The sequence below is a fragment of the Gymnoscopelus microlampas genome, assembly GCF_963454915.1.
Source record: "Gymnoscopelus microlampas genome assembly, chromosome: 12".
In the NCBI taxonomy this organism is placed as follows: Eukaryota; Metazoa; Chordata; class Actinopteri; order Myctophiformes; family Myctophidae; genus Gymnoscopelus; species Gymnoscopelus microlampas.
The window spans coordinates 53,082,903-53,106,997 of record NC_139949.1 but is presented as its reverse complement, the minus strand read 5'-3'; the positions used below and the strand labels follow the sequence as shown (position 1 = coordinate 53,106,997).

Here is a 24,095-nt window from a genome sequence, read left to right as displayed (position 1 = left end):
CTTGCTTCCTCCGGACTCGCATCTAATCTTCACCTCCTGGCTCGGAGGTGGGACTAATGCGTCAAATAATTATAATGGGTTAGATACATGGGGAAATTCCAGGTTTCAGGGGTCCTAGTCAGAATGAACTAATACAGACACACAAAGGGTTAAATAGTTGACAGTTTGCAGATGTTTGGCAGAGATGTGATGACTTGTGCAAATTGTTTATGAGGGCTTCCTGTCTCTCTCTGTGTGTGTGTGTGTGTGTGTGTGTGTGTGTGTGTGTGTGTGTGTGTGTGTGTGTGTGTGTGTGTGTGTGTGTGTGTGTGTGTGTGTGTGTGTGTGTGTGTGTGTGTGTGTGTGTGTGCGCGTGTGTGAGTGACCACCGAGGGAGCTAAAGCGACCGAGTTGCCGTCCTGAGCGGTGCGACGCTCGCCTGAGCCTACTCAGCGCCGTTAGAGTTATGTACCGATAGGCACAGAATGTAAATATTGTTGTGAGGACTGCTCCGCCTCCAAAGTAGGTCAGTAGCTCCTGACTACGCTCAATGAATGGTCTGACAAATCGCGGTAGGTCCGTGTATCGCCTACTCCTCACCTACTCGCCCCATTCAATGGTCTGATAAAACGTGATAATCTCCCATTCAATGCATTGATAGCATTCGAAGCCGGTGTTACTACAAGAATATGGTTTTCAGCAAGAAATTGCATTAAAAAAAATCTGATTTCCATAATTCAAGGGGGTGAACCACACACACACACACACACACACACACACACACACACACACACACACACACACACACACACACACACACACACACACACACACAGCTTTTGATACCATGTCTGCAATGAAATAGCATACAAAGGACACATATCTGTGAAACCTTTATTTAAGCCTCTACTGCTCTAGGTACAGATGATCTTTGTCTTAAAAACACAAAACTAAATAAAGAAATGCTGATTTTTGCTTTAGCATCTACAAATGACTTGTCATCATCCTGGACTAGAATGAACAATCATACGTGTGTGTGTGTGTGTGTGTGTGTGTGTGTGTGTGTGTGTGTGTGTGTGTGTGTGTGTGTGTGTGTGTGTGTGCGGGGTGAGAGGAGGTGGGGGGGAGTTGTATGGGGTTATGTTGACCAATACACACCATAAGTGTTAAATTGGAGCTTGAAATGTATACAATTATTTCCATCAAAATTGTGGGAGGTGGGGTGGCGGTGGAGTATGGGGCGGGGGGGGGGGATGGAGCGTTTTAGGATCAAAATAGTACTAAAATTTTCAGAATAGACGATCTACAAGCTCATAACGTGTCACATTGTAGATCGGATGTGTGTGGTTACTATAGGTTTTCAAATCTGCAATGTAACAAGTAACTAAAGCTGTCATATGCTGTAATTGTAGTGGAGTAGAAGTAACACAAATGGAAAGTAAAGTAAAAGCACCTCAACATTGTACTGTGCATTGTAAGCACTTGTATAGTACTTGAGTAAATGTACTTAGTTATTCAACAGCATCACTGAGCAGCCAAGGACGGAGAGGCTAGGTATCGGCAGGTGCAGTGATTGCTAGAGTGCAGAGGGACATGGTTTTATATTAATGGCCTCTGTGTGAGAGAGAGTTGAAACAAAGCATTTGCCGCACGATGCATCTAAAGTGTTTTCCCCTCGAGTGTTTTTTAGAAACACTCTAAAAAGCCATATGAGTCTTCATGTGTCTCCTCAGATGGCCGACGTGGACAAAGGCTTTGTTGCACACCGCGCAAGTAAAGGGCTTCTCCCCCGTGTGAGTCCTCAGGTGTATCTTCAGGTCGTTCTTGCGACTGCACCCTTTGCCGCAGACCGTACAAACAAACGGCTTCTCCCCCGTATGCGTCCTCATGTGACTCCTCAGGCCGCTCACGTCGACGCAGCCTTTGCCGCAGACGGTACAAGTGAAGGGTTTCTCCCCCGTGTGAGACCTCATGTGTATTTTCAGCACGCTGTTCTGACTGCAGCCTTTGCCGCAGACCGCGCACGTGTAGGGATTGTCGCCCGTGTGAACCATCCGGTGTATCTTCAGGTGTCCCGTTCGAATGAACGTTTTACCGCACTCCGGACAGCTGAAACTTTTCGTCCCCGCGTGGCGACTCCTCGCGGGGTGAGCTTCCTCCGACGCATTCAGTTGGGTTTCAGCCGAGGTGCTGGCCAGAGGCTCCGTCTCTTCGTTTTCATCATCGTCGTCACTTTTCACTGCTAGTAACGACGACGTTGACCCACCGGCCTCCTCCTCTGGTCTTTGGAGTAGTTCTTCACTGGGTGGTAGAGGTTCTGGTTCCTCCTTGACCAGACCGGGGCTCCTCCTCTCCTCCAGTTTACACACAGGGAGGTGCAGAAAGTCTAGACAAAACGAGACGAGACGAGAGAAAACCATTAAAAACCCATTAACTCATTTGACCACCGTTGGCGAGCGGACTCGTCAATTCGCCCCAAGGCTCACGCCGCCAATGACGAGTGGCTCGTCATGTGGTGTTTTCAGTGGTTTACGCTGGAGGGCGATGTTTACGCAGCCTGTGAATCATGACGATGATGATGAAGAGCACAGCCAAAGATCACGTGATCACAACAAAATGGAGCTGGTTTCGTTCAATATTATGGGATTTCTTTTTGCTTTTTGGCAATAAGAAGCCACATTCAACTGCTCATAACTATGGAATGGGTCATCGCGGCGGAAAACATTCTTTTCCCCGATTCTACAAGACCCCCCTATGTCCTTTAACCCATTAACCCATTAACCTAAATAATTGCGCAGCGTGCCAGTCGCGTAGATCTACGCGAAGTGGTCTTTTTTCTTTTTTTTCCCTCGCAGGTTCACATTTCATTGTAGGCCTCCCTCGCAGTGACACATTTCATTGTAGGCCTCTCTCGCAGTGACACATTTCATTGTAGGCCTCCCTCGCAGTGACACATTTCATTGTAGGCCTCCCTCGCAGTGACACATTTCATTGTAGGCCTCTCTCACAGTGACACATTGCATTGTAGCACACCCGGATATGGAAAAATCCGTATCCGGAGATTTTCGTTCCCACCCGCCCTCGCTCTAAATCTTCCCCTAATCGGCCATTATCTCTGAGTTTTTTTTCTCCTCACTGAACGCTGTTTAACATAAACCGCGACGACTGCAAAATGGAATGTCGCCGATCGAAACGGTCTTCTCTGGGCCACTCACACAGCTACCCTGTGTGTCTACAAACAGTTTGACGCGCGATCTTAAGGTATTTAGCGAGGTCTGTGGCGACGTGAAAAAAACAAAAAAACAACAATAAATCGCTGGCACTGGAGAGTACATTATGATATTAAACTCTGGCGTGGAATGTGTTAAGACCTGGAACGCATCTGTGTCACTTTTTGATTTGAGCTAAAAAGCATTCTTTTACACTTTGGCTATTCAATAGCAGATCTACAAGCTCATAGCGCGGCAACCGAGTGCCGCGCTACACGCTTGTAGATCTGCAATTTTTGAAAAATCTAGAAATGTGTGCACATTTTTGAATATATATATATATATGTTTTGCTTCTGGGGGGTCCCTGGAACAACATATTTTGAGATGTGGGTCAAATACATATAATTTTGAGGGGTCCTTGACATGAAAGAGTTTGAGCACCAATGACATACAGTAGTAAAGTTTTTTTAAATTTAGAAGACATTTTGTAGAATCGGAACCTCAGGCCTTAATGGGTTAAAGTGATCGGCGGTCGGATCATTGTGAAGGAAAATATTCTATGATTTTGATCACGCCAACGGTGTCGGCCGGACGGACGGCCAGACGGACGGACAGGGTGCAAAATATACTAGACAACTATACAGATATTTTCCTGCTCATTACTGTGCACATATACTATATAAGTCTTTGTGTTTGAGCACAAATATGCATTTTGAGAACCCAAAGATTTTCGGCGTGCGCCCAAAAAAATCCGGCGTGCGCGTCTGGCTACGGGCGACCGTCATCAAATGCTAACATCGGCTAACAGAGCCATAAGCAGCACAATCTAACATCCAGGTCTCCATCTTTTCTTATTTTTTAGAAAAAGGGTTTCAAAATCTCACGATTTTTAAACCCTTTTTCACCCAGTGCCAATTGACTAAGTAATCCTGGGCGCTACACGCCACCTGCCAGCCTAGGGAGCCCAGAGCCGAGCTCATGCCTCCTTCAATGCATGAGAGCCAACTAGCCTTCTTGTCACCTGACAGGGGAGAGTTTCCCTGGTAGGACGTAGCGCGTGGAAGGAACACGTTATTCCAACCAGTTCCCTTCCCCTCCATCAGGCGCCCCGGCTATCAAGGGGGAGGCAGTATAGCGACCAGTATTACTACATGTTTTTCTGAGGGTATTAACTACCCTGAGAGCAATCTCGGAACCCAGAGACACACTGAAAAGGAAAAACAGCGACCTCTGCTGTTCGTCCTCCTCAGTGTGACTCTGGGCCAATGCTAACGAAGGACCTGTGCGCAAGGAAACGGGGTTTAAGTCTGCCTTCACCGCTCCACTTCCGGTGGTGAGCTTGCGTTTTCATTCCGACTAGATAACATTTCTACACGGAACACTAACACCACTTCTCCCAGAGAACATGGATGGTTTTGGTTATAAGCCCACTTGTTTCTATGATGAAAGAGTAAGTTCAAATGTGAATATCTTTCCGTGGTTGTCTGCTCCGCGGACACTATTGTTAAATTAGTTTCGGTTTAAGTTTCGAGTCGGGAAGGATGACGGACACGTGAATCCCGCCCACTACATTTGATTGGATAAAGCGCGGCCTGCTTCCTGATCTGAAGCCACGCCCACTCCCACACAGTGTGTACACGTTCTGACGAACCTTCAAGACAGATTCCAACGCAGTGCAGAATCTGTTATAGAGAGATTACCCTGAGAGACACAGGGAGAACATGCAAACTCCACACAGAAAGGCCCTTTCACAAACCCCACCTTGGGTACAGGTGCTGATGACGCGGAGGAGAAGACACGCCCCCAGCGTCGCCGGCGGGAATCGAACCCAGGACCTTCTAGCTGTGAGGTAACAGCCCTACCGACTGCACCACCGTGCCCACATTAACATCCATTCTCTATGAATACTGCAAAAACGGTCAAGTAGATTCTTACAAAAAAAAAAAACATAACAAGTGACATGTTGTTGGTCATGTTCATTAAAAAGGTTACGCTACTTTCTAATAAGTGTAGAATATTGTCATTCCAACAGCATTTTTCTGCATATTTCAAGTGTGTCACTTGACAAAACTTCCCCGTTTGATGTCATTCTGGCTCTTCCGGGGCGGTGGGAGAGATTTACGGAATTGGGCTTTTTTAAATATAAACCTTTAGTGTATAGTTGCATCGGCAAAAATGTTCATAGCTATTACTATTACACAATGAAATTGTGACAAAGCAGAGGCCTTTGTGTTGCTCTGATTTAAGATTATACAATCCTCTAGTTTACACCCAGTTTAAGATTTAATATATACATATTTTTTGGGGAATTTTTCATTTTACCTGAGACAGTGTTGCACCTCATCTGTAGTATTGTCATTGTTGACACATCAGCCATCTCTTCCGGTTCCTCTTTAATCTGTGGAGGTTGTGGTTCCTCCTGGTCCAGACTGGGGCTCCTCTCCTCTTTACATAAAGAAAGAGGAATAAGGACGTTAAATACAGACGATTAGGCATAAGGCTAAGTTTAGACATAGTTTTACTGAGGCTAAGGTTAGGAATAAGGTTAGGTTTAGACATAGTTTTACTGAGGTTACGTTTAGGAATAAGGTTAGGTTTAGACATAATTTTACTGAGGTTAAGGTTAGGAATAAGGTTAGGTTTAGACATAGTTTTACTGAGGTTAATTTTAGGAATAAGGTTAAGTTTAGACATAGTTTTACTGAGGTTAAGGTTAGGAATAAGGTTAGGTTTAGACATAGTTTTACTGAGGTTAAGGTTAGGAATAAGGTTAGGTTTAGACATATTTTTACTGAGGTTAAGGTTAGGAATAAGGTTAGGTTTAGACATAGTTTTACTGAGGTTAAGGTTAGGAATAAGGTTAGGTTTAGACATAGTTTTACTGAGGTTAAGGTTAGGAATAAGGTTAGGTTTAGACATAGTTTTACTGAGGTTAAGGTTAGGAATAAGGTTAGGTTTAGACATATTTTTACTGAGGTTAAGGTTAGGAATAAGGTTAGGTTTAGACATAGTTTACTGAGGTTAAGGTTAGGAATAAGGTTAGGTTTAGACATAGTTTTACTGAGGTTAAGGTTAGGAATAAGGTTAGGTTTAGACATATTTTTACTGAGGTTAAGGTTAGGAATAAGGTTAGGTTTAGACATAGTTTACTGAGGTTAAGGTTAGGAATAAGGTTAGGTTTAGACATAGTTTTACTGAGGTTAAGGTTAGGAATAAGGTTAGGTTTAGACATAGTTTTACTGAGGTTAAGGTTAGGAATAAGGTTAGGTTTAGACATAGTTTTACTGAGGTTAAGGTTAGGAATAAGGTTAGGTTTAGACATAGTTTTACTGAGGTTAACCGTAGGCCTAGTCCATAGGCCTAGCTGTAGGCTGCTATGAAGTGGTCAAGTGGAACACACTTTTGATTTATTTTCCTGATATGTTTTTTTGTGTCCTGAATGATGCACTAAATATCAGTCAGTCAGAATGATTGTTTTGAAGTTTACATTTCCTACACCCACGAACCACGATGATATGTGTTGCTATGGGAGCCTTTTTATTTTATTAGAATTCATTTTGTTTACAAAGAAATGAAGCACTTTATGAAGAGGTTTTGTTGTTTAACTGTTTTGTTTAACCTAGTACATAGGCCTAGCCCACGATGATATGTGTTGCTATGGGAGCATTTTTATTTTTGTATTTTATTAGAATACATTTTGTTTACAAAGAAATATAGCAGTTTATGAAGATGTTTTTATCTATGTTTGTTTAGTTTATGTTTGGAGCTTTAATAAACAACAGAAGTTTTTCAAAGATTGTGTCTCATGATGAGTCATTATCTGTTTGAGCCCAGGTGTTTGAATTTGAATATTTTATTAGGGAAAAAATACATTAAATACATTTAAAATACTTGTTTCCATTGAGGTCCTTAGTATTCAATTCATAGTCGTCAAATGGTTTTCATTTAGTCTGTAAGTTATGAATTCATACACTGTAAAAGTCTTAGTGTTAATATAATTCAAATGAGTGTACAATGAGGATTTTACAATGTAGGCTGCAGAAAAGAGAAAAAAAACAACTGCTAATGTTGAAAATGCAAAGTTAGACTTTTGGGGAGAAAGGATGCAAATTACTGGGGGCGAGAAAAAAAAAGTAACTAAAGTAATAAGTAACTAGGTACTTTTGGCAGGGAGTAATAAGTAAAGTAACTACATTACTGTTTAAACGAGTAATATGTAATAAGTAACATATTACTATGTTTTAGTAACTATCCCAACACTGGGTTTAGACATAGTTTTACTGAGGTTAATGTTAGGAATAAGGTTAGGTTTAGACATAGTTTTACTGAGGTTAAGGTTAGGAATAAGGTTAGGTTTAGACATAGTTTTACTGAGGTTAATGTTAGGAATAAGGTTAGGTTTAGACATAGTTTTACTGAGGTTAATGTTAGGAATAAGGTTAGGTTTAGACATAGTTTTACTGAGGTTAATGTTAGGAATAAGGTTAGGTTTAGACATAGTTTTACTGAGGTTAATGTTAGGAATAAGGTTAGGTTTAGACATAGTTTTACTGAGGCTACGGTTAGGAATAAGGTTAGGTTTAGACATAGTTTTACTGAGGTTAATGTTAGGAATAAGGTTAGGTTTAGACATAGTTTTACTGAGGTTAAGATCAGGAATAAGGTTAGGTTTAGACATAGTTTTACTGAGGTTACGTTTAGGAATAACGTTGGGTTTAGACATAGTTTTACTGAGGTTAAGGTTAGGAATAAGGTTAGGTTTAGACATAGTTTTACTGAGGTTACATTTAGGAATAAGGTTAGGTTTAGACATAGTTTTACTGAGGCTAAGGTTAGGAATAAGGTTAGGTTTAGACATAGTTTTACTGAGGTTAAGGTTAGGAATAAGGTTAGGTTTAGACATAGTTTTACTGAGGTTACGGTTAGGAATAAGGTTAGGTTTAGACATAGTTTTACTGAGGTTAAGGTTAGGAATAAGGTTAGGTTTAGACATAGTTTTAATGAGGTTAAGGTTAGGAATAAGGTTAGGTTTAGACATAGTTTTAATGAGGTTACGTTTAGGAATAAGGTTAGGTTTAGAAATAGTTTTACTGAGGCTAAGGTTAGGACTAAGGTTAGGTTTAGACATAGTTTTACTGAGGTTAAGGTTAGGAATAAGGTTAGGTTTAGACATAGTTTAACTGAGGTTAAGGTTAGGAATAAGGTTAGGTTTAGACATAGTTTTACTGAGGTTACGGTTAGGAATAAGGTTAGGTTTAGACATAGTTTTAATGAGGTTACGTTTAGGAATAAGGTTAGGTTTAGACATAGTTTTACTGAGGTTAATGTTAGGAATAAGGCTAGGTTTAGACATAGTTTTAATGAGGTTACGTTTAGGAATAAGGTTAGGTTTAGACATAGTTTTACTGAGGCTAAGGTTAGGAATAAGGTTAGGTTTAGACATAGTTTTACTGAGGTTAAGGTTAGGAATAAGGTTAGGTTTAGACATAGTTTTACTGATGTTAAGGTTAGGAATAAGGTTAGGTTTAGACATAGTTTTACTGAGGTTAAGGTTAGGAATAAGGTTAGGTTTAGACATAGTTTTACTGATGTTAAGGTTAGGAATAAGGTTAGGTTTAGACATAGTTTTACTGAGGTTAAGGTTAGGAATAAGGTTAGGTTTAGACATAGTTTTACTGAGGTTACGGTTAGGAATAAGGTTAGGTTTAGACATAGTTTTAATGAGGTTACGTTTAGGAATAAGGTTAGGTTTAGACATAGTTTTACTGAGGTTAATGTTAGGAATAAGGCTAGGTTTAGACATAGTTTTAATGAGGTTACGTTTAGGAATAAGGTTAGGTTTAGACATAGTTTTACTGAGGCTAAGGTTAGGAATAAGGTTAGGTTTAGACATAGTTTTAATGAGGTTACGTTTAGGAATAAGGTTAGGTTTAGACATAGTTTTACTGATGTTAAGGTTAGGAATAAGGTTAGGTTTAGACATAGTTTTACTGAGGTTAAGGTTAGGAATAAGGTTAGGTTTAGACATAGTTTTACTGATGTTAAGGTTAGGAATAAGGTTAGGTTTAGACATAGTTTTACTGAGGTTAAGGTTAGGAATAAGGTTAGGTTTAGACATAGTTTTACTGAGGCTAAGGTTAGGAATAAGGTTAGGTTTAGACATAGTTTTAATGAGGTTAAGGTTAGGAATAAGGTTAGGTTTAGACATAGTTTTACTGAGGTTAAGGTTAGGAATAAGGTTAGGTTTAGACATAGTTTTACTGAGGCTAAGGTTAGGAATAAGGTTAGGTTTAGACATAGTTTTACTGAAGTTAAGGTTAGGAATAAGGTTAGGTTTACACATAGTTTTACTGAGGTTACGTTTAGGAATAAGGTTAGGTTTAGACATAGTTTTACTGATGTTAAGGTTAGGAATAAGGTTGGGTTTAGACATAGTTTTACTGATGTTAAGGTTAGGAATAAGGTTGGGTTTAGACATAGTTTTACTGTAGTTAAGGTTAGGAATAAGGTTAGGTTTAGACATAGTTTTACTGAGGTTAAGGTTAGGAATAAGGTTAGGTTTAGACATAGTTTTAATGAGGTTACGTTTAGGAATAAGGTTAGGTTTAGACATAGTTTTACTGAGGTTAATGTTAGGAATAAGGCTAGGTTTAGACATAGTTTTAATGAGGTTACGTTTAGGAATAAGGTTAGGTTTAGACATAGTTTTACTGAGGCTAAGGTTAGGAATAAGGTTAGGTTTAGACATAGTTTTACTGAGGTTAAGGTTAGGAATAAGGTTAGGTTTAGACATAGTTTTACTGAGGTTAAGGTTAGGAATAAGGTTAGGTTTAGACATAGTTTTACTGAGGTTAATGTTAGGAATAAGGTTAGGTTTAGACATAGTTTTACTGAGGTTAATGTTAGGAATAAGGTTAGGTTTAGACATAGTTTTACTGAGGTTAATGTTAGGAATAAGGTTAGGTTTAGACATAGTTTTACTGAGGTTAATGTTAGGAATAAGGTTAGGTTTAGACATAGTTTTACTGAGGCTACGGTTAGGAATAAGGTTAGGTTTAGACATAGTTTTACTGAGGTTAATGTTAGGAATAAGGTTAGGTTTAGACATAGTTTTACTGAGGTTAAGATCAGGAATAAGGTTAGGTTTAGACATAGTTTTACTGAGGTTACGTTTAGGAATAACGTTGGGTTTAGACATAGTTTTACTGAGGTTAAGGTTAGGAATAAGGTTAGGTTTAGACATAGTTTTACTGAGGTTACATTTAGGAATAAGGTTAGGTTTAGACATAGTTTTACTGAGGCTAAGGTTAGGAATAAGGTTAGGTTTAGACATAGTTTTACTGAGGTTAAGGTTAGGAATAAGGTTAGGTTTAGACATAGTTTTACTGAGGTTACGGTTAGGAATAAGGTTAGGTTTAGACATAGTTTTACTGAGGTTAAGGTTAGGAATAAGGTTAGGTTTAGACATAGTTTTAATGAGGTTAAGGTTAGGAATAAGGTTAGGTTTAGACATAGTTTTAATGAGGTTACGTTTAGGAATAAGGTTAGGTTTAGAAATAGTTTTACTGAGGCTAAGGTTAGGACTAAGGTTAGGTTTAGACATAGTTTTACTGAGGTTAAGGTTAGGAATAAGGTTAGGTTTAGACATAGTTTAACTGAGGTTAAGGTTAGGAATAAGGTTAGGTTTAGACATAGTTTTACTGAGGTTACGGTTAGGAATAAGGTTAGGTTTAGACATAGTTTTAATGAGGTTACGTTTAGGAATAAGGTTAGGTTTAGACATAGTTTTACTGAGGTTAATGTTAGGAATAAGGCTAGGTTTAGACATAGTTTTAATGAGGTTACGTTTAGGAATAAGGTTAGGTTTAGACATAGTTTTACTGAGGCTAAGGTTAGGAATAAGGTTAGGTTTAGACATAGTTTTACTGAGGTTAAGGTTAGGAATAAGGTTAGGTTTAGACATAGTTTTACTGATGTTAAGGTTAGGAATAAGGTTAGGTTTAGACATAGTTTTACTGAGGTTAAGGTTAGGAATAAGGTTAGGTTTAGACATAGTTTTACTGATGTTAAGGTTAGGAATAAGGTTAGGTTTAGACATAGTTTTACTGAGGTTAAGGTTAGGAATAAGGTTAGGTTTAGACATAGTTTTACTGAGGTTACGGTTAGGAATAAGGTTAGGTTTAGACATAGTTTTAATGAGGTTACGTTTAGGAATAAGGTTAGGTTTAGACATAGTTTTACTGAGGTTAATGTTAGGAATAAGGCTAGGTTTAGACATAGTTTTAATGAGGTTACGTTTAGGAATAAGGTTAGGTTTAGACATAGTTTTACTGAGGCTAAGGTTAGGAATAAGGTTAGGTTTAGACATAGTTTTAATGAGGTTACGTTTAGGAATAAGGTTAGGTTTAGACATAGTTTTACTGATGTTAAGGTTAGGAATAAGGTTAGGTTTAGACATAGTTTTACTGAGGTTAAGGTTAGGAATAAGGTTAGGTTTAGACATAGTTTTACTGATGTTAAGGTTAGGAATAAGGTTAGGTTTAGACATAGTTTTACTGAGGTTAAGGTTAGGAATAAGGTTAGGTTTAGACATAGTTTTACTGAGGCTAAGGTTAGGAATAAGGTTAGGTTTAGACATAGTTTTAATGAGGTTAAGGTTAGGAATAAGGTTAGGTTTAGACATAGTTTTACTGAGGTTAAGGTTAGGAATAAGGTTAGGTTTAGACATAGTTTTACTGAGGCTAAGGTTAGGAATAAGGTTAGGTTTAGACATAGTTTTACTGAAGTTAAGGTTAGGAATAAGGTTAGGTTTACACATAGTTTTACTGAGGTTACGTTTAGGAATAAGGTTAGGTTTAGACATAGTTTTACTGATGTTAAGGTTAGGAATAAGGTTGGGTTTAGACATAGTTTTACTGATGTTAAGGTTAGGAATAAGGTTGGGTTTAGACATAGTTTTACTGTAGTTAAGGTTAGGAATAAGGTTAGGTTTAGACATAGTTTTACTGAGGTTAAGGTTAGGAATAAGGTTAGGTTTAGACATAGTTTTAATGAGGTTACGTTTAGGAATAAGGTTAGGTTTAGACATAGTTTTACTGAGGTTAATGTTAGGAATAAGGCTAGGTTTAGACATAGTTTTAATGAGGTTACGTTTAGGAATAAGGTTAGGTTTAGACATAGTTTTACTGAGGCTAAGGTTAGGAATAAGGTTAGGTTTAGACATAGTTTTACTGAGGTTAAGGTTAGGAATAAGGTTAGGTTTAGACATAGTTTTACTGATGTTAAGGTTAGGAATAAGGTTAGGTTTAGACATAGTTTTACTGAGGTTAAGGTTAGGAATAAGGTTAGGTTTAGACATAGTTTTACTGATGTTAAGGTTAGGAATAAGGTTAGGTTTAGACATAGTTTTACTGAGGTTAAGGTTAGGAATAAGGTTAGGTTTAGACATAGTTTTACTGAGGTTACGGTTAGGAATAAGGTTAGGTTTAGACATAGTTTTAATGAGGTTACGTTTAGGAATAAGGTTAGGTTTAGACATAGTTTTACTGAGGTTAATGTTAGGAATAAGGCTAGGTTTAGACATAGTTTTAATGAGGTTACGTTTAGGAATAAGGTTAGGTTTAGACATAGTTTTACTGAGGCTAAGGTTAGGAATAAGGTTAGGTTTAGACATAGTTTTAATGAGGTTACGTTTAGGAATAAGGTTAGGTTTAGACATAGTTTTACTGATGTTAAGGTTAGGAATAAGGTTAGGTTTAGACATAGTTTTACTGAGGTTAAGGTTAGGAATAAGGTTAGGTTTAGACATAGTTTTACTGATGTTAAGGTTAGGAATAAGGTTAGGTTTAGACATAGTTTTACTGAGGTTAAGGTTAGGAATAAGGTTAGGTTTAGACATAGTTTTACTGAGGCTAAGGTTAGGAATAAGGTTAGGTTTAGACATAGTTTTAATGAGGTTAAGGTTAGGAATAAGGTTAGGTTTAGACATAGTTTTACTGAGGTTAAGGTTAGGAATAAGGTTAGGTTTAGAAATAGTTTTACTGAGGCTAAGGTTAGGAATAAGGTTAGGTTTAGACATAGTTTTACTGAAGTTAAGGTTAGGAATAAGGTTAGGTTTACACATAGTTTTACTGAGGTTACGTTTAGGAATAAGGTTAGGTTTAGACATAGTTTTACTGATGTTAAGGTTAGGAATAAGGTTGGGTTTAGACATAGTTTTACTGATGTTAAGGTTAGGAATAAGGTTGGGTTTAGACATAGTTTTACTGTAGTTAAGGTTAGGAATAAGGTTAGGTTTAGACATAGTTTTACTGAGGTTAAGGTTAGGAATAAGGTTAGGTTTAGACATAGTTTTACTGAGGTTACGTTTAGGAATAAGGTTAGGTTTAGACACAGTTTAAGGTTAGGAATAAGGTTAGTTTTAGACATACTTTAAGGTTAGGAATAAGGTTAGGTTTAGACATAGTTTTACTGAGGTTACGTTTAGGAATAAGGTTAGGTTTAGACATAGTTTAAGGTTAGGAATAAGGTTAGGTTTAGACATACTTTAAGGTTAGGAATAAGGTTAGGTTTAGACATAGTTTTACTGAGGTTACGTTTAGGAATAAGGTTACGTTTAGACATAGTTTTACTGAGGTTAAGGTTAGGAATAAGGTTAGGTTTAGACATAGTTTTACTGAGGTTACGTTTAGGAATAAGGTTAGGTTTAGACATAGTTTTACTGAGGTTAAGGTTAGGTATAAGGTTAGGTTTAGACATAGTTTTACTGAGGTTACGTTTAGGAATAAGGTTAGGTTTAGACATAGTTTTACTGAGGTTACGTTTAGGAATAAGGTTAGGTTTGGACATAGTTTACTGAGGTTAAGGTTAGGTTTATACAGTTTTACTGAGGTTAAGGTTAGGAATAAGGTTAGACATAGTTTTACTGAGGTTACGGTTAGGAATAAGGTTAGGTTTAGACATAGTTTTACTGAGGTTAGGGTTAGGAATAAGGTTAGACATAGTTTTACTGAGGTTACGGTTAGGAATAAGGTTAGGTTTAGGCATAGTTTTACTGAGGTTAAGGTTAGGAATAAGGTTAGGTTTAGACATAGTTTTACTGAGGTTAAGGTTAGGAATAAGGTTAGGTTTAGACATAGTTTTACTGAGGTTACGTGTAGGAATAAGGTTAGGTTTAGACATAGTTTTACTGAGGTTAAGGTTAGCAATAAGGTTAGGTTTAGACATAGTTTTACTGAGGTTAAGGTTAGGAATAAGGTTAGGTTTAGACATAGTTTTACTGAGGTTAAGGTTAGGAATAAGGTTAGGTTTAGACATAGTTTTACTGAGGTTAAGGTCAGGAATAAGGTTAGGTTTAGACATAGTTTTACTGAGGTAAAGGTTAGGAATAAGGTTAGGTTTAGACATAGTTTTACTGAGGTTACGTTTAGGAGTAAGGTTAGGTTTAGACACAGTTTAAGGTTAGGAATAAGGTTAGGTTTAGACATACTATAAGGTTAGGAATAAGGTTAGGTTTAGACATAGTTTTACTGAGGTTACGTTTAGGAATAAGGTTAGGTTTAGACATAGTTTAAGGTTAGGAATAAGGTTAGGTTTAGACATACTTTAAGGTTAGGAATAAGGTTAGGTTTAGACATAGTTTTACTGAGGTTACGTTTAGGAATAAGGTTACGTTTAGACATAGTTTTACTGAGGTTAAGGTTAGGAATAAGGTTAGGTTTAGACATAGTTTTACTGAGGTTACGTTTAGGAATAAGGTTAGGTTTAGACATAGTTTTACTGAGGTTAAGGTTAGGTATAAGGTTAGGTTTAGACATAGTTTTACTGAGGTTACGTTTAGGAATAAGGTTAGGTTTAGACATAGTTTTACTGAGGTTACGTTTAGGAATAAGGTTAGGTTTGGACATAGTTTACTGAGGTTAAGGTTAGGTTTATACATAGTTTTACTGAGGTTAAGGTTAGGAATAAGGTTAGACATAGTTTTACTGAGGTTACGGTTAGGAATAAGGTTAGGTTTAGACATAGTTTTACTGAGGTTAGGGTTAGGAATAAGGTTAGACATAGTTTTACTGAGGTTACGGTTAGGAATAAGGTTAGGTTTAGGCATAGTTTTACTGAGGTTAAGGTTAGGAATAAGGTTAGGTTTAGACATAGTTTTACTGAGGTTAAGGTTAGGAATAAGGTTAGGTTTAGACATAGTTTTACTGAGGTTACGTCTAGGAATAAGGTTAGGTTTAGACATAGTTTTACTGAGGTTAAGGTTAGCAATAAGGTTAGGTTTAGACATAGTTTTACTGAGGTTAAGGTTAGGAATAAGGTTAGGTTTAGACATAGTTTTACTGAGGTTAAGGTTAGGAATAAGGTTAGGTTTAGACATAGTTTTACTGAGGTTAAGGTCAGGAATAAGGTTAGGTTTAGACATAGTTTTACTGAGGTAAAGGTTAGGAATACGGTTAAGTTTACACGTCACAATCATTTTAACCACTTAGCTTTGGCGATTCAAAAATAACAGATAGCAAGCATGAGCTTGTAGATCTGCTATTTTTGAAAAATCATGAAGATGTGTGCATATCTTTGAGCAGATATTTTTAGAGCAAACATTTTGAATTCACATCTTTGCTTCCGGGGGTCCCTGGCACAAAACATTTTCAGATGGGGGTCCGCGGCCAAATGTATATCAATTAAGGGGTCCTTGGCATGAAAAAGGTAGGCTGTAACCAACCTGCAGTGTGCAGTGTCTCTAGCAGAGCCTGCATCTCTCTGTGGAACAGGCTGCACATCCACTCTGCGGCCGCACTGAGGCGCTGCAGCACGAACACCTTGACGTTCAGCTTCTTCTCGCGACAACAGACGTCGACGTCACCTTGTTCCAGAAGAACGCACAGCATCTCCAGGATCTCCTCTCCCACTGACGTCATGTGTTCGTTTATACACCGACTGACGCCCTCCGTTTCACACGTTTTACCACGTTTCTTAGGAGACATGGTGTTTGTTTGTTTGTTTGTTTGTTTGTTCTACACACAGCCGTTAAGAAACGATGATACGGATGTGTGTGGAGAGAACTACGCACGGACGGAACGTATTTACTTCCGGGTTACGTTTGTTTCACGCAGCGTTGCCAGATTCTTTGCGAGAAACAAGCAAGCAACCAAGGGTCTATAAAAACAATTAAAGGAGTAGTTCACCCAAAACATTACTTATTTTCTATCAATTCATTGCACACCCCATGAAGCCTTGAATTCATAGATTATTATTTTTTTTGTCGCATTCCTAAGCCAATGATTTGGTTACCGGCGGAAAGATGCCAATGTATCCTGAAATACACCCGGTCATCAAGTTATATTGGCTCAGGAATGCGACAAAAACAAAACATCCATGAATTCAAGGCTTCATGAGGTGTGTAATTGATACAAAAATAAGTCGTTTTTTGGGTGAACTACTCCTTTAAGCATCAAAAGAAGCGACTGCCGTACAGTGGTGGAAAAAGTACTAACATGTTTTTTACTTTAGCAAAAGTATCAATAATGTAAACGTAGAAATACTCTGTTACTAGTAAAAGTCCGAAATTCAAAATTCACTTGAGTAAAAGTACAAAAGTATTGGTATCAAAAATGTACTTTGCCAAAAGTAGAAAGTGGATCATTATTGCAGAATCTCCCAATTTCACAATTTCAAAGTGTATAAATTGTTTTAAAATATTTTTAAAATAGCAGATCTACAAGCTCATAATGTGTTGCATTGCGGCGCATTATGAGCTTGTAGATCTGCTATTTATTATTTTTAATCTTGAAATAAAATGTGGACTATTTGGAAGAATTTTGGAACAACAACACAGAACACAAAACATTTTCAGATGGGGGTTAGAGGGACAAATATGTGTTAATGTGGGGGTTGAATCGGGACCTACGCCTGGTCCCGGACGCCATGTTTGTTAGCTCAGCCTCTGGGGCTTAGCTAAGGCGTGGGTGGGAAGTGAGGTCGGCTTTGGGCCTTGACTCACTGGACGCACCAGGGGGGGCTCTCCCATAGTGAGACCTCGAATCGGAATATTGAATATAGAACTTAGAGGTTTCTTTGAAATGTTTCTTTTTCAGTTTTTCCCCCTCGCTCTGCAACCTCTTTCTTTCTTTCCTGAAAAAAAACTATGAACTGAAGGAGATTACACAAACACTAATTCCACCTGCTTATTTACCCCTCTTAACACAATAACCACCAGAGTAAAACATAAGCTCCCATAAGCTCATCTAGGTATGTGTATTTTTATAGCACATTTCCACAACAATGCAATTCAATGTGTTACAGAGCCATTAATTCAATGTGCATCCAGCTGGTCTGCAGGTCAGGGTCCAGTGGACCTAGTCTCACGTAGCCAGACAACTATTCTATAATCTACAAATGTTATATAGAGCAGTGGTTCTCAAACATGTTTGGCTGGAATGGAATATGAACTGTGGGGGACACATCAGGGACACATGAGCGCGCGCGAAGCGTACGCGTAGCGCGAACATTTTCGGGGGGGTTTTCGGGTGGGTTTGTTATTTTTTTGGGGGGTTAATTTGGTTATTTCGGTTAATTCGGTTCAAAAAGTGTACTCCATGAAGTGTAGATGTCAGAGGTCATTCTGTCTTTCTATTTAAGGGAAAATCAATGTTGCTCTAATGAAAATTAGAAGAACTCCATTTCCATGACACATGTCATTTAAACAAAAATAAGCTCTTTATTTAGGAATACTTAAGGTAGAAGGAAGGTGGTCAGCCTGGGTCCCCCCACCTCGCGCTCGTGGTGGGGGGCTAAAAAAACATATTTTTTTGGGGGGGGGGCTGGACTGAATAGTGGGGGGACACAGTGTCCTTTAATTAAACAGGCGCCGGCGCCACTGCCCTAGGGTACACCCACGTTGAGAAACCCTGATATAGAGTCTGGAACTACAACTCCCGAAATCTGAGAGAGGAAGCTCTATTTGTGCTTAGCATCAAGCTATATATACTTAGATGATTTAGGTTTATATTAAGATACATTTGCCCGACTGTAAAGACTAAACAGAAGTGGGGAGGAGGCTTCACATCCGCTTCATATTTTAATCATGATCAGAGCGTCTGAGTTCCAGACTGTATGACCAGAAACACATTGTGGGAGGCAACAGTCCGGCCACGCCAGACTAGTGGACCTCACACTGTCGTCTCTGTGATGTCACTTCCTGTGTCCACGTCATCATACACCTCCTGTGAGTCCTCCACCTCATAGATCACACTGTCTGTATGCACACACACACACACACACACACACACACACACACACACACACACACACACACACACACACACTATTATTATGATGTGCTTTTTTAGCGGCGCTAGATATTAGCCCTCTATACCTGGCTTTTGCGTCAACGTTCTGATTGGTCAGGCTCGCCAACGTTCTGATTGGTCAGGCTCGCCAAGGTTCTGATTGGTCAGGTCCGTCAACGTTCTGATTGGTCAGGCTCGCCAAGGTTCTGATTGGTCAGGTCCGTCAACGTTCTGATTGGTCAGAGCCGTCAACGTTCTGATTGGTCAGACCCGTCAACGTTCTGATTGGTCAGACCCGTCAACGTTCTGATTGGTCAGACCCGTCAACGTTCTGATTGGTCAGACCCGTCAACAAAGTGATTGGTCAAGCTTCACGTGACACATGGCTATAAACAAATTATAAACACATATCTATGACAAAATATATCAAAGGCGCCGCTACCTTCACACAGGTGTGATTTTTTAAACCTTCTGTAGTTTTTAAACCTTCTGTAGTTTGTAAACTACAGCATCAGCCTATAGGGTGTCATGTCCCTTTAAGTGCTGTTTGCATCACTTCCTGTGCATGGATAGATGCTTCATTCAACATGTAAACTCTTTATGTTAGAGATATAATATGATTCATACCCAGTCTGTCAGGATCTGTGTCCACATCATCATAGACCTCCTGTGGATCCTCCACCTCATAGATCACACTATCTGTACACACACACACACACACACACACACACACACACACACACACACACACACACACACACACACACACACACACACACACACACACACACACACACACACACACACACACACACACACACACACACACACACACGATTACAATACAATAAAAAATATTTCAAGTAGTATTTTGTTTGTGTTATTATTTCATTGTTACAGCATAGCATATATTGCTTTTAGTTGCTTGGTGTTGTAGTGTATTTCAATGTTATTAAGTTCCCACTATTATTATTATTATTATTCATTGTGTTCTTTCACACAGGTTGTACCAGTGTCTCCAGACTTTGCTGCAGGTTGAGGACTGATGGTTTTACCAGTGTCTCCAGACTTTGCTGCAGGTTGAGGACTGATGGTTGTACCAGTGTCTCCAGACTTTGCTGCAGGTTGAGGACTGATGGTTGTACCAGTGTCTCCAGACTTTGCTGCAGGTTGAGGACTGATGGTTTTACCAGTGTCTCCAGACTTTGCTGCAGGTTGAGGACTGATGGTTGTACCAGTGTCTCCAGACTTTGCTGCAGGTTGAGGACTGATGGTTGTACCAGTGTCTCCAGACTTTGCTGCAGGTTGAGGACTGATGGAACGGGGCTGAGAGTCGTGGATGAAGCTCACTTCCTCATCGATGTCATCATAAGACAAGGAGGACGTATCTCCTGTGTCCTTCTGTGTGAGTGCTGCCCCCTCTGGTCTGGAAGCTGCGTTCAAAACAAATACGACACACACAAGCAAACAAGTCAAAACTCACAACAACTTGAACAACTTACATTTATCACAACACTGCTGCATATTGTATCCTTGCCTTACGGCCTGTAACTGATAATATAATGTAATATAAAACATAGAAATGATCAGAATCGGTTCATTTCAAAAGGGTATTGAAACCCTAGGCTGATTTTGCAGTTAGTTTTCCAGTTCATAAAACATGTAAACTCTTTATGTTAGAGATATAATATGATTCATACCCAGTCTGTCAGGATCTGTGACCACATCATCATAGACCTCCTGTGGATCCTCCACCTCATAGATCACACTATCTGTACACGCACGCACGCACGCACGCACGCACGCACGCACGCACGCACGCACACACACACACACACACACACACACACACACACACACACACACACACACACACACACACACACACACACACACACACACACACACATTATTATCATTAGTATTATCATCCATTGTGTGCTTTAGGTTGTAACAGAAGTTCTAAACTTTCCTGCAGGTTGAGTATTGATGTAACGGGGCTTGTGGATGACGCTCTCTTCATCATCATCATCATCATCATCATCAGAGGAAGAGGAAGAGGAAGAGGAGGAAGATCTTCCTCCATGGTTGCGTCTCAGAGCCTCTGATCTGGATCCTGCATCCAGAACTAAAACAACACAAACACAACAAGTCAAACTACTTACAGTACAATGATCTCAACATGCTGCTGGTTCTATCATAGTCTTACGTCTGACAATGACAATATAATGTAATATAAACTATACATTGATCAGAGTTCATTTGATAATGAATGTGTATCATTAACACGTCTAATGAACATATAAATATCACTCACCAGGAAGACCCAATGCTCTCATTTCATTTGCAGTGATGCCAATATCCTCGTATTCAACGTCTTCATTCACTTCATATGTCTGTGAAGATGTGTTTACTAGATAACAACAGAGTTACAGTTAGCCAATGACTGCTAAGTACGTACAAGAACAAGAAAGAAGAAACTTATATTTACAGGTTCTACAACATGAACATTTCACATGATAGTAAAACCTTTTTGTTCTCTTTTCACCAGTAAAACTGTTGTAAGCGAGTGCTAACTTAATACTGAGGCTGACTACTAGGGCAACATGATACTAAAATGTCCAAACACTGCCCTCTTGTGACCAGATAGCAGCATTACTGCATCTACATTAGTATAATCAGGCTGTGTGTCTCTATTAAATATCAGTTATTTCTTTAACATTACTGTAGTATTAAAACATGTCATTCAGACACTTTAAACAGAGCTGTCATCTTCAGGACTCACTGATATTAATCTAGACATCCTGTTAATTCACTTAAATAACACATTATTGGATGATGACCATCTGTTCACAAGGTTCAAATCAAAGAGAAAGTATTCCATGACTACAACCACTGTCACATGACCCAGTGGTTCTCAAACCTTTTCATGTCAAGGACCCCCAAATTAATATGGATTTGCCCGCGGACCCCCATAAGAATAAAATATTCCATATTTCTCACATTTTCTCAAGATTTTTGGCCGCCACTACAATAAGTCCAGTTTATACATATTTTAGAGATTTATAGAAATGTTCAGTGACAACGTTTTCTCTTGTGACCATCCTGCATAGAATATATTGTTGCTGTCAGTGGAAACCCTGTATGTCTTATTTTGAAAAAAAATTTAAATGGTGAAAATAGCCGTATTTCAACTGCTATTTTCACTTTTTTTTTCAACACTGTTGTATGATGAAGTAGAGCATTAATGTATGACATTAAAAAAAATAAGATACAAGGTTTCTGCCCGACAACAACAACATCATAATATAAAGTTACTCACAGTGAACAGTGAGGAGTTTTCTCAGGAAGAGGCAGATGAGAATCATGGTCAGAACAACCACAATGACAGTGGTGATCCTAGAGAGATCCTCAGATGTGGGAAGATCTGAAATCAGGTGATTAACCACATGGAACTTAGAGTCTGTGATCTACAAGCGCACAACACAGTGTGAGCTTCTAGATCGGCTATTTTGACTATTTGACCTACAATGAAGGATGTAAGGTTTAAGTTGTTAACTACTTACAGTAAGCACTAAGTCTGCTATTTTTGAAAATTATTAAATACTTCTTTGAAAATATTCACTTATAAAAACATGTCCCAAATAGCAATGCCAGGGTTAATGTTATTAATGTCTATCATCATCATCATCATCACACATAATCTGTAATAATTGATTCACTTAGAATTGGCTACTGTAGATAATAATACAATAATTAAATAGCAAAGAAGACGTATGACTGTAGTTTATACTGTTTATATGAAAGTAGGTTTGGTACCTTCACAATAGATTTCAGCTGGTTTGACATTCTTACAAGACTGCAGGCTGACACAATCTCTGATGTCTGACTGATTGTTTGTGCAATCCAGGGTTGTTTCCAGATCCTAAAATCAAAATGAAAACTTGTCTAAAAGTGTCTAAAAGACATGAAAGCATTATATAAATCTGAGGTATTCTTCTCCTTCTTAATAAAGCAAAGAGTAAACAGGAGTGGTCTACCTCCTCTGTGTGATTCAGGTCTGTCTTAAAGTCCTCCATGACGTCACCACATCCAAGCTGCTTGCACACGAGGTTGTTGAAATGCTTTGTTAAATTTAGAGGACACACATGATGCTCCCACTGATCTCCATGTTGGACCTTAAGTGTTCCTCTGCACTTCTCTGTGGTGTTGAACTCAATGCCACCTGTAACAAGTTACAATAAACACCTGCTTTATTCACCTGTAACAAGTTACAATAAACACCTGCTTTATTCACCTGTAACAAGTTACAATAAACACCTGCTTTATTCACCTGTAACAAGTTACAATAAACACCTGCTTTATTCACCTGTAACAAGTTACAATAAACACCTGCTTTATTCACCTGTAACAAGTTACAATAAACACCTGCTTTATTCACCTGTAACAAGTTACAATAAACACCTGCTTTATTCACCTGTAACAAGTTACAATAAACACCTGCTTTATTCACCTGTAACAAGTTACAATAAACACCTGCTTTAATCACCTGTAACAAGTTACAATAAACACCTGCTTTATTCACCTGTAACAAGTTACAATAAACACCTGCTTTATTCACCTGTAACAAGTTAAAATAAACACCTGCTTTATTCACCTGTAACAAGTTACAATAAACACCTGCTTTATTCACCTGTAACAAGTTACAATAAACACCTGCTTTATTCACCTGTAACAAGTTACAATAAACACCTGCTTTATTCACCTGTAACAAGTTAAAATAAACACCTGCTTTATTCACCTGTAACAAGTTACAATAAACACCTGCTTTATTCACCTGTAACACGTTACAATAAACACCGGCTTTATTCCCTGTCATGTGGAAATATGACAGGACATATGATCCATGCACTAAAAGAAGAAAATGCTGTATATTGGAATCCACTGATGTTTCAAACGAAAATCATAATTGATGCAACAACCAACCCATTACGTATTGGAACTAGAGAATACAGTACATTCATAATTTAGATTAATATAAGTTCCTAATAAAGAGATCTAATGTATTCATATCAACAAAGTCCTTATCCACTTCAAACATCAGTGTAATTAACATAATTTGCTGAATAAAACTGTAACAAATAAAACTAACTAAAATAAAGCATACATAAAGCGGCCATAGCTGAGTGGTTAGTGAGCCCGCCTAGGGAGCCAGAGGCCCTGGTTGCCCCAGGTTCGATTCCAGGTCAGGCCAGCATATGTGTCGATGAAATGAAATTTGTCCCTGAGCAAGACTCTTAACCCCTAATTGCTCACAGGTTCTCATTGGAAACAAGACCGCAAGGACTTTCATGAACGACCTGTTAAAAGGAATTATCCTTACTGGATATTCTAACATACAGTTCTTGTTGATAATGCAAAACTGCGGACTCAAAACAGCTCAAAGAATCATACATTAACTATTCAAACAGACTATTTTCCTCTGCAGGTCTTCATCAAAGCTATCAGAATAGTGACAGTAATCACACATATTCACCTGTACAGTAAACAGACACCAGTCCACCATCACACCGGCCTCTCTCCGTCTCACACTGCATAAGGTTGGACTCAAAGCCGTGG

At 38.6% G+C, this 24,095-nt stretch overlaps 2 protein-coding genes across 2 annotated transcripts; both read right to left on the bottom strand.

The window, feature by feature from the left end:
* Window positions 1–1,345: 1,345 nt before the first annotated feature.
* LOC311057639 (uncharacterized protein) lies at window positions 1,346–16,226 on the bottom strand. Its single transcript, XM_084074647.1, has 3 exons — window positions 15,911–16,226; window positions 5,512–5,634; window positions 1,346–2,365 (listed from the first exon to the last, which is right to left on the bottom strand). Exons 1-3 carry the CDS (start codon window positions 16,170–16,172, stop codon window positions 1,677–1,679), a joined length of 1,074 nt encoding a protein of 357 aa, XP_083930773.1. The 5' UTR covers window positions 16,173–16,226; the 3' UTR covers window positions 1,346–1,676.
* Window positions 16,227–18,149: 1,923 nt separating this feature from the next.
* On the bottom strand, window positions 18,150–24,089 carry LOC311056986 (uncharacterized protein). Its single transcript, XM_084073853.1, has 10 exons — window positions 24,013–24,089; window positions 22,517–22,701; window positions 22,296–22,401; window positions 21,799–21,903; window positions 20,794–20,889; window positions 20,445–20,604; window positions 20,177–20,244; window positions 19,712–19,909; window positions 19,104–19,175; window positions 18,150–18,442 (listed from the first exon to the last, which is right to left on the bottom strand). The coding sequence occupies exons 1-10, from the start codon at window positions 24,071–24,073 to the stop codon at window positions 18,357–18,359; spliced, it is 1,137 nt and encodes a 378-aa protein (XP_083929979.1). The 5' UTR covers window positions 24,074–24,089; the 3' UTR covers window positions 18,150–18,356.
* Window positions 24,090–24,095: the final 6 nt, after the last annotated feature.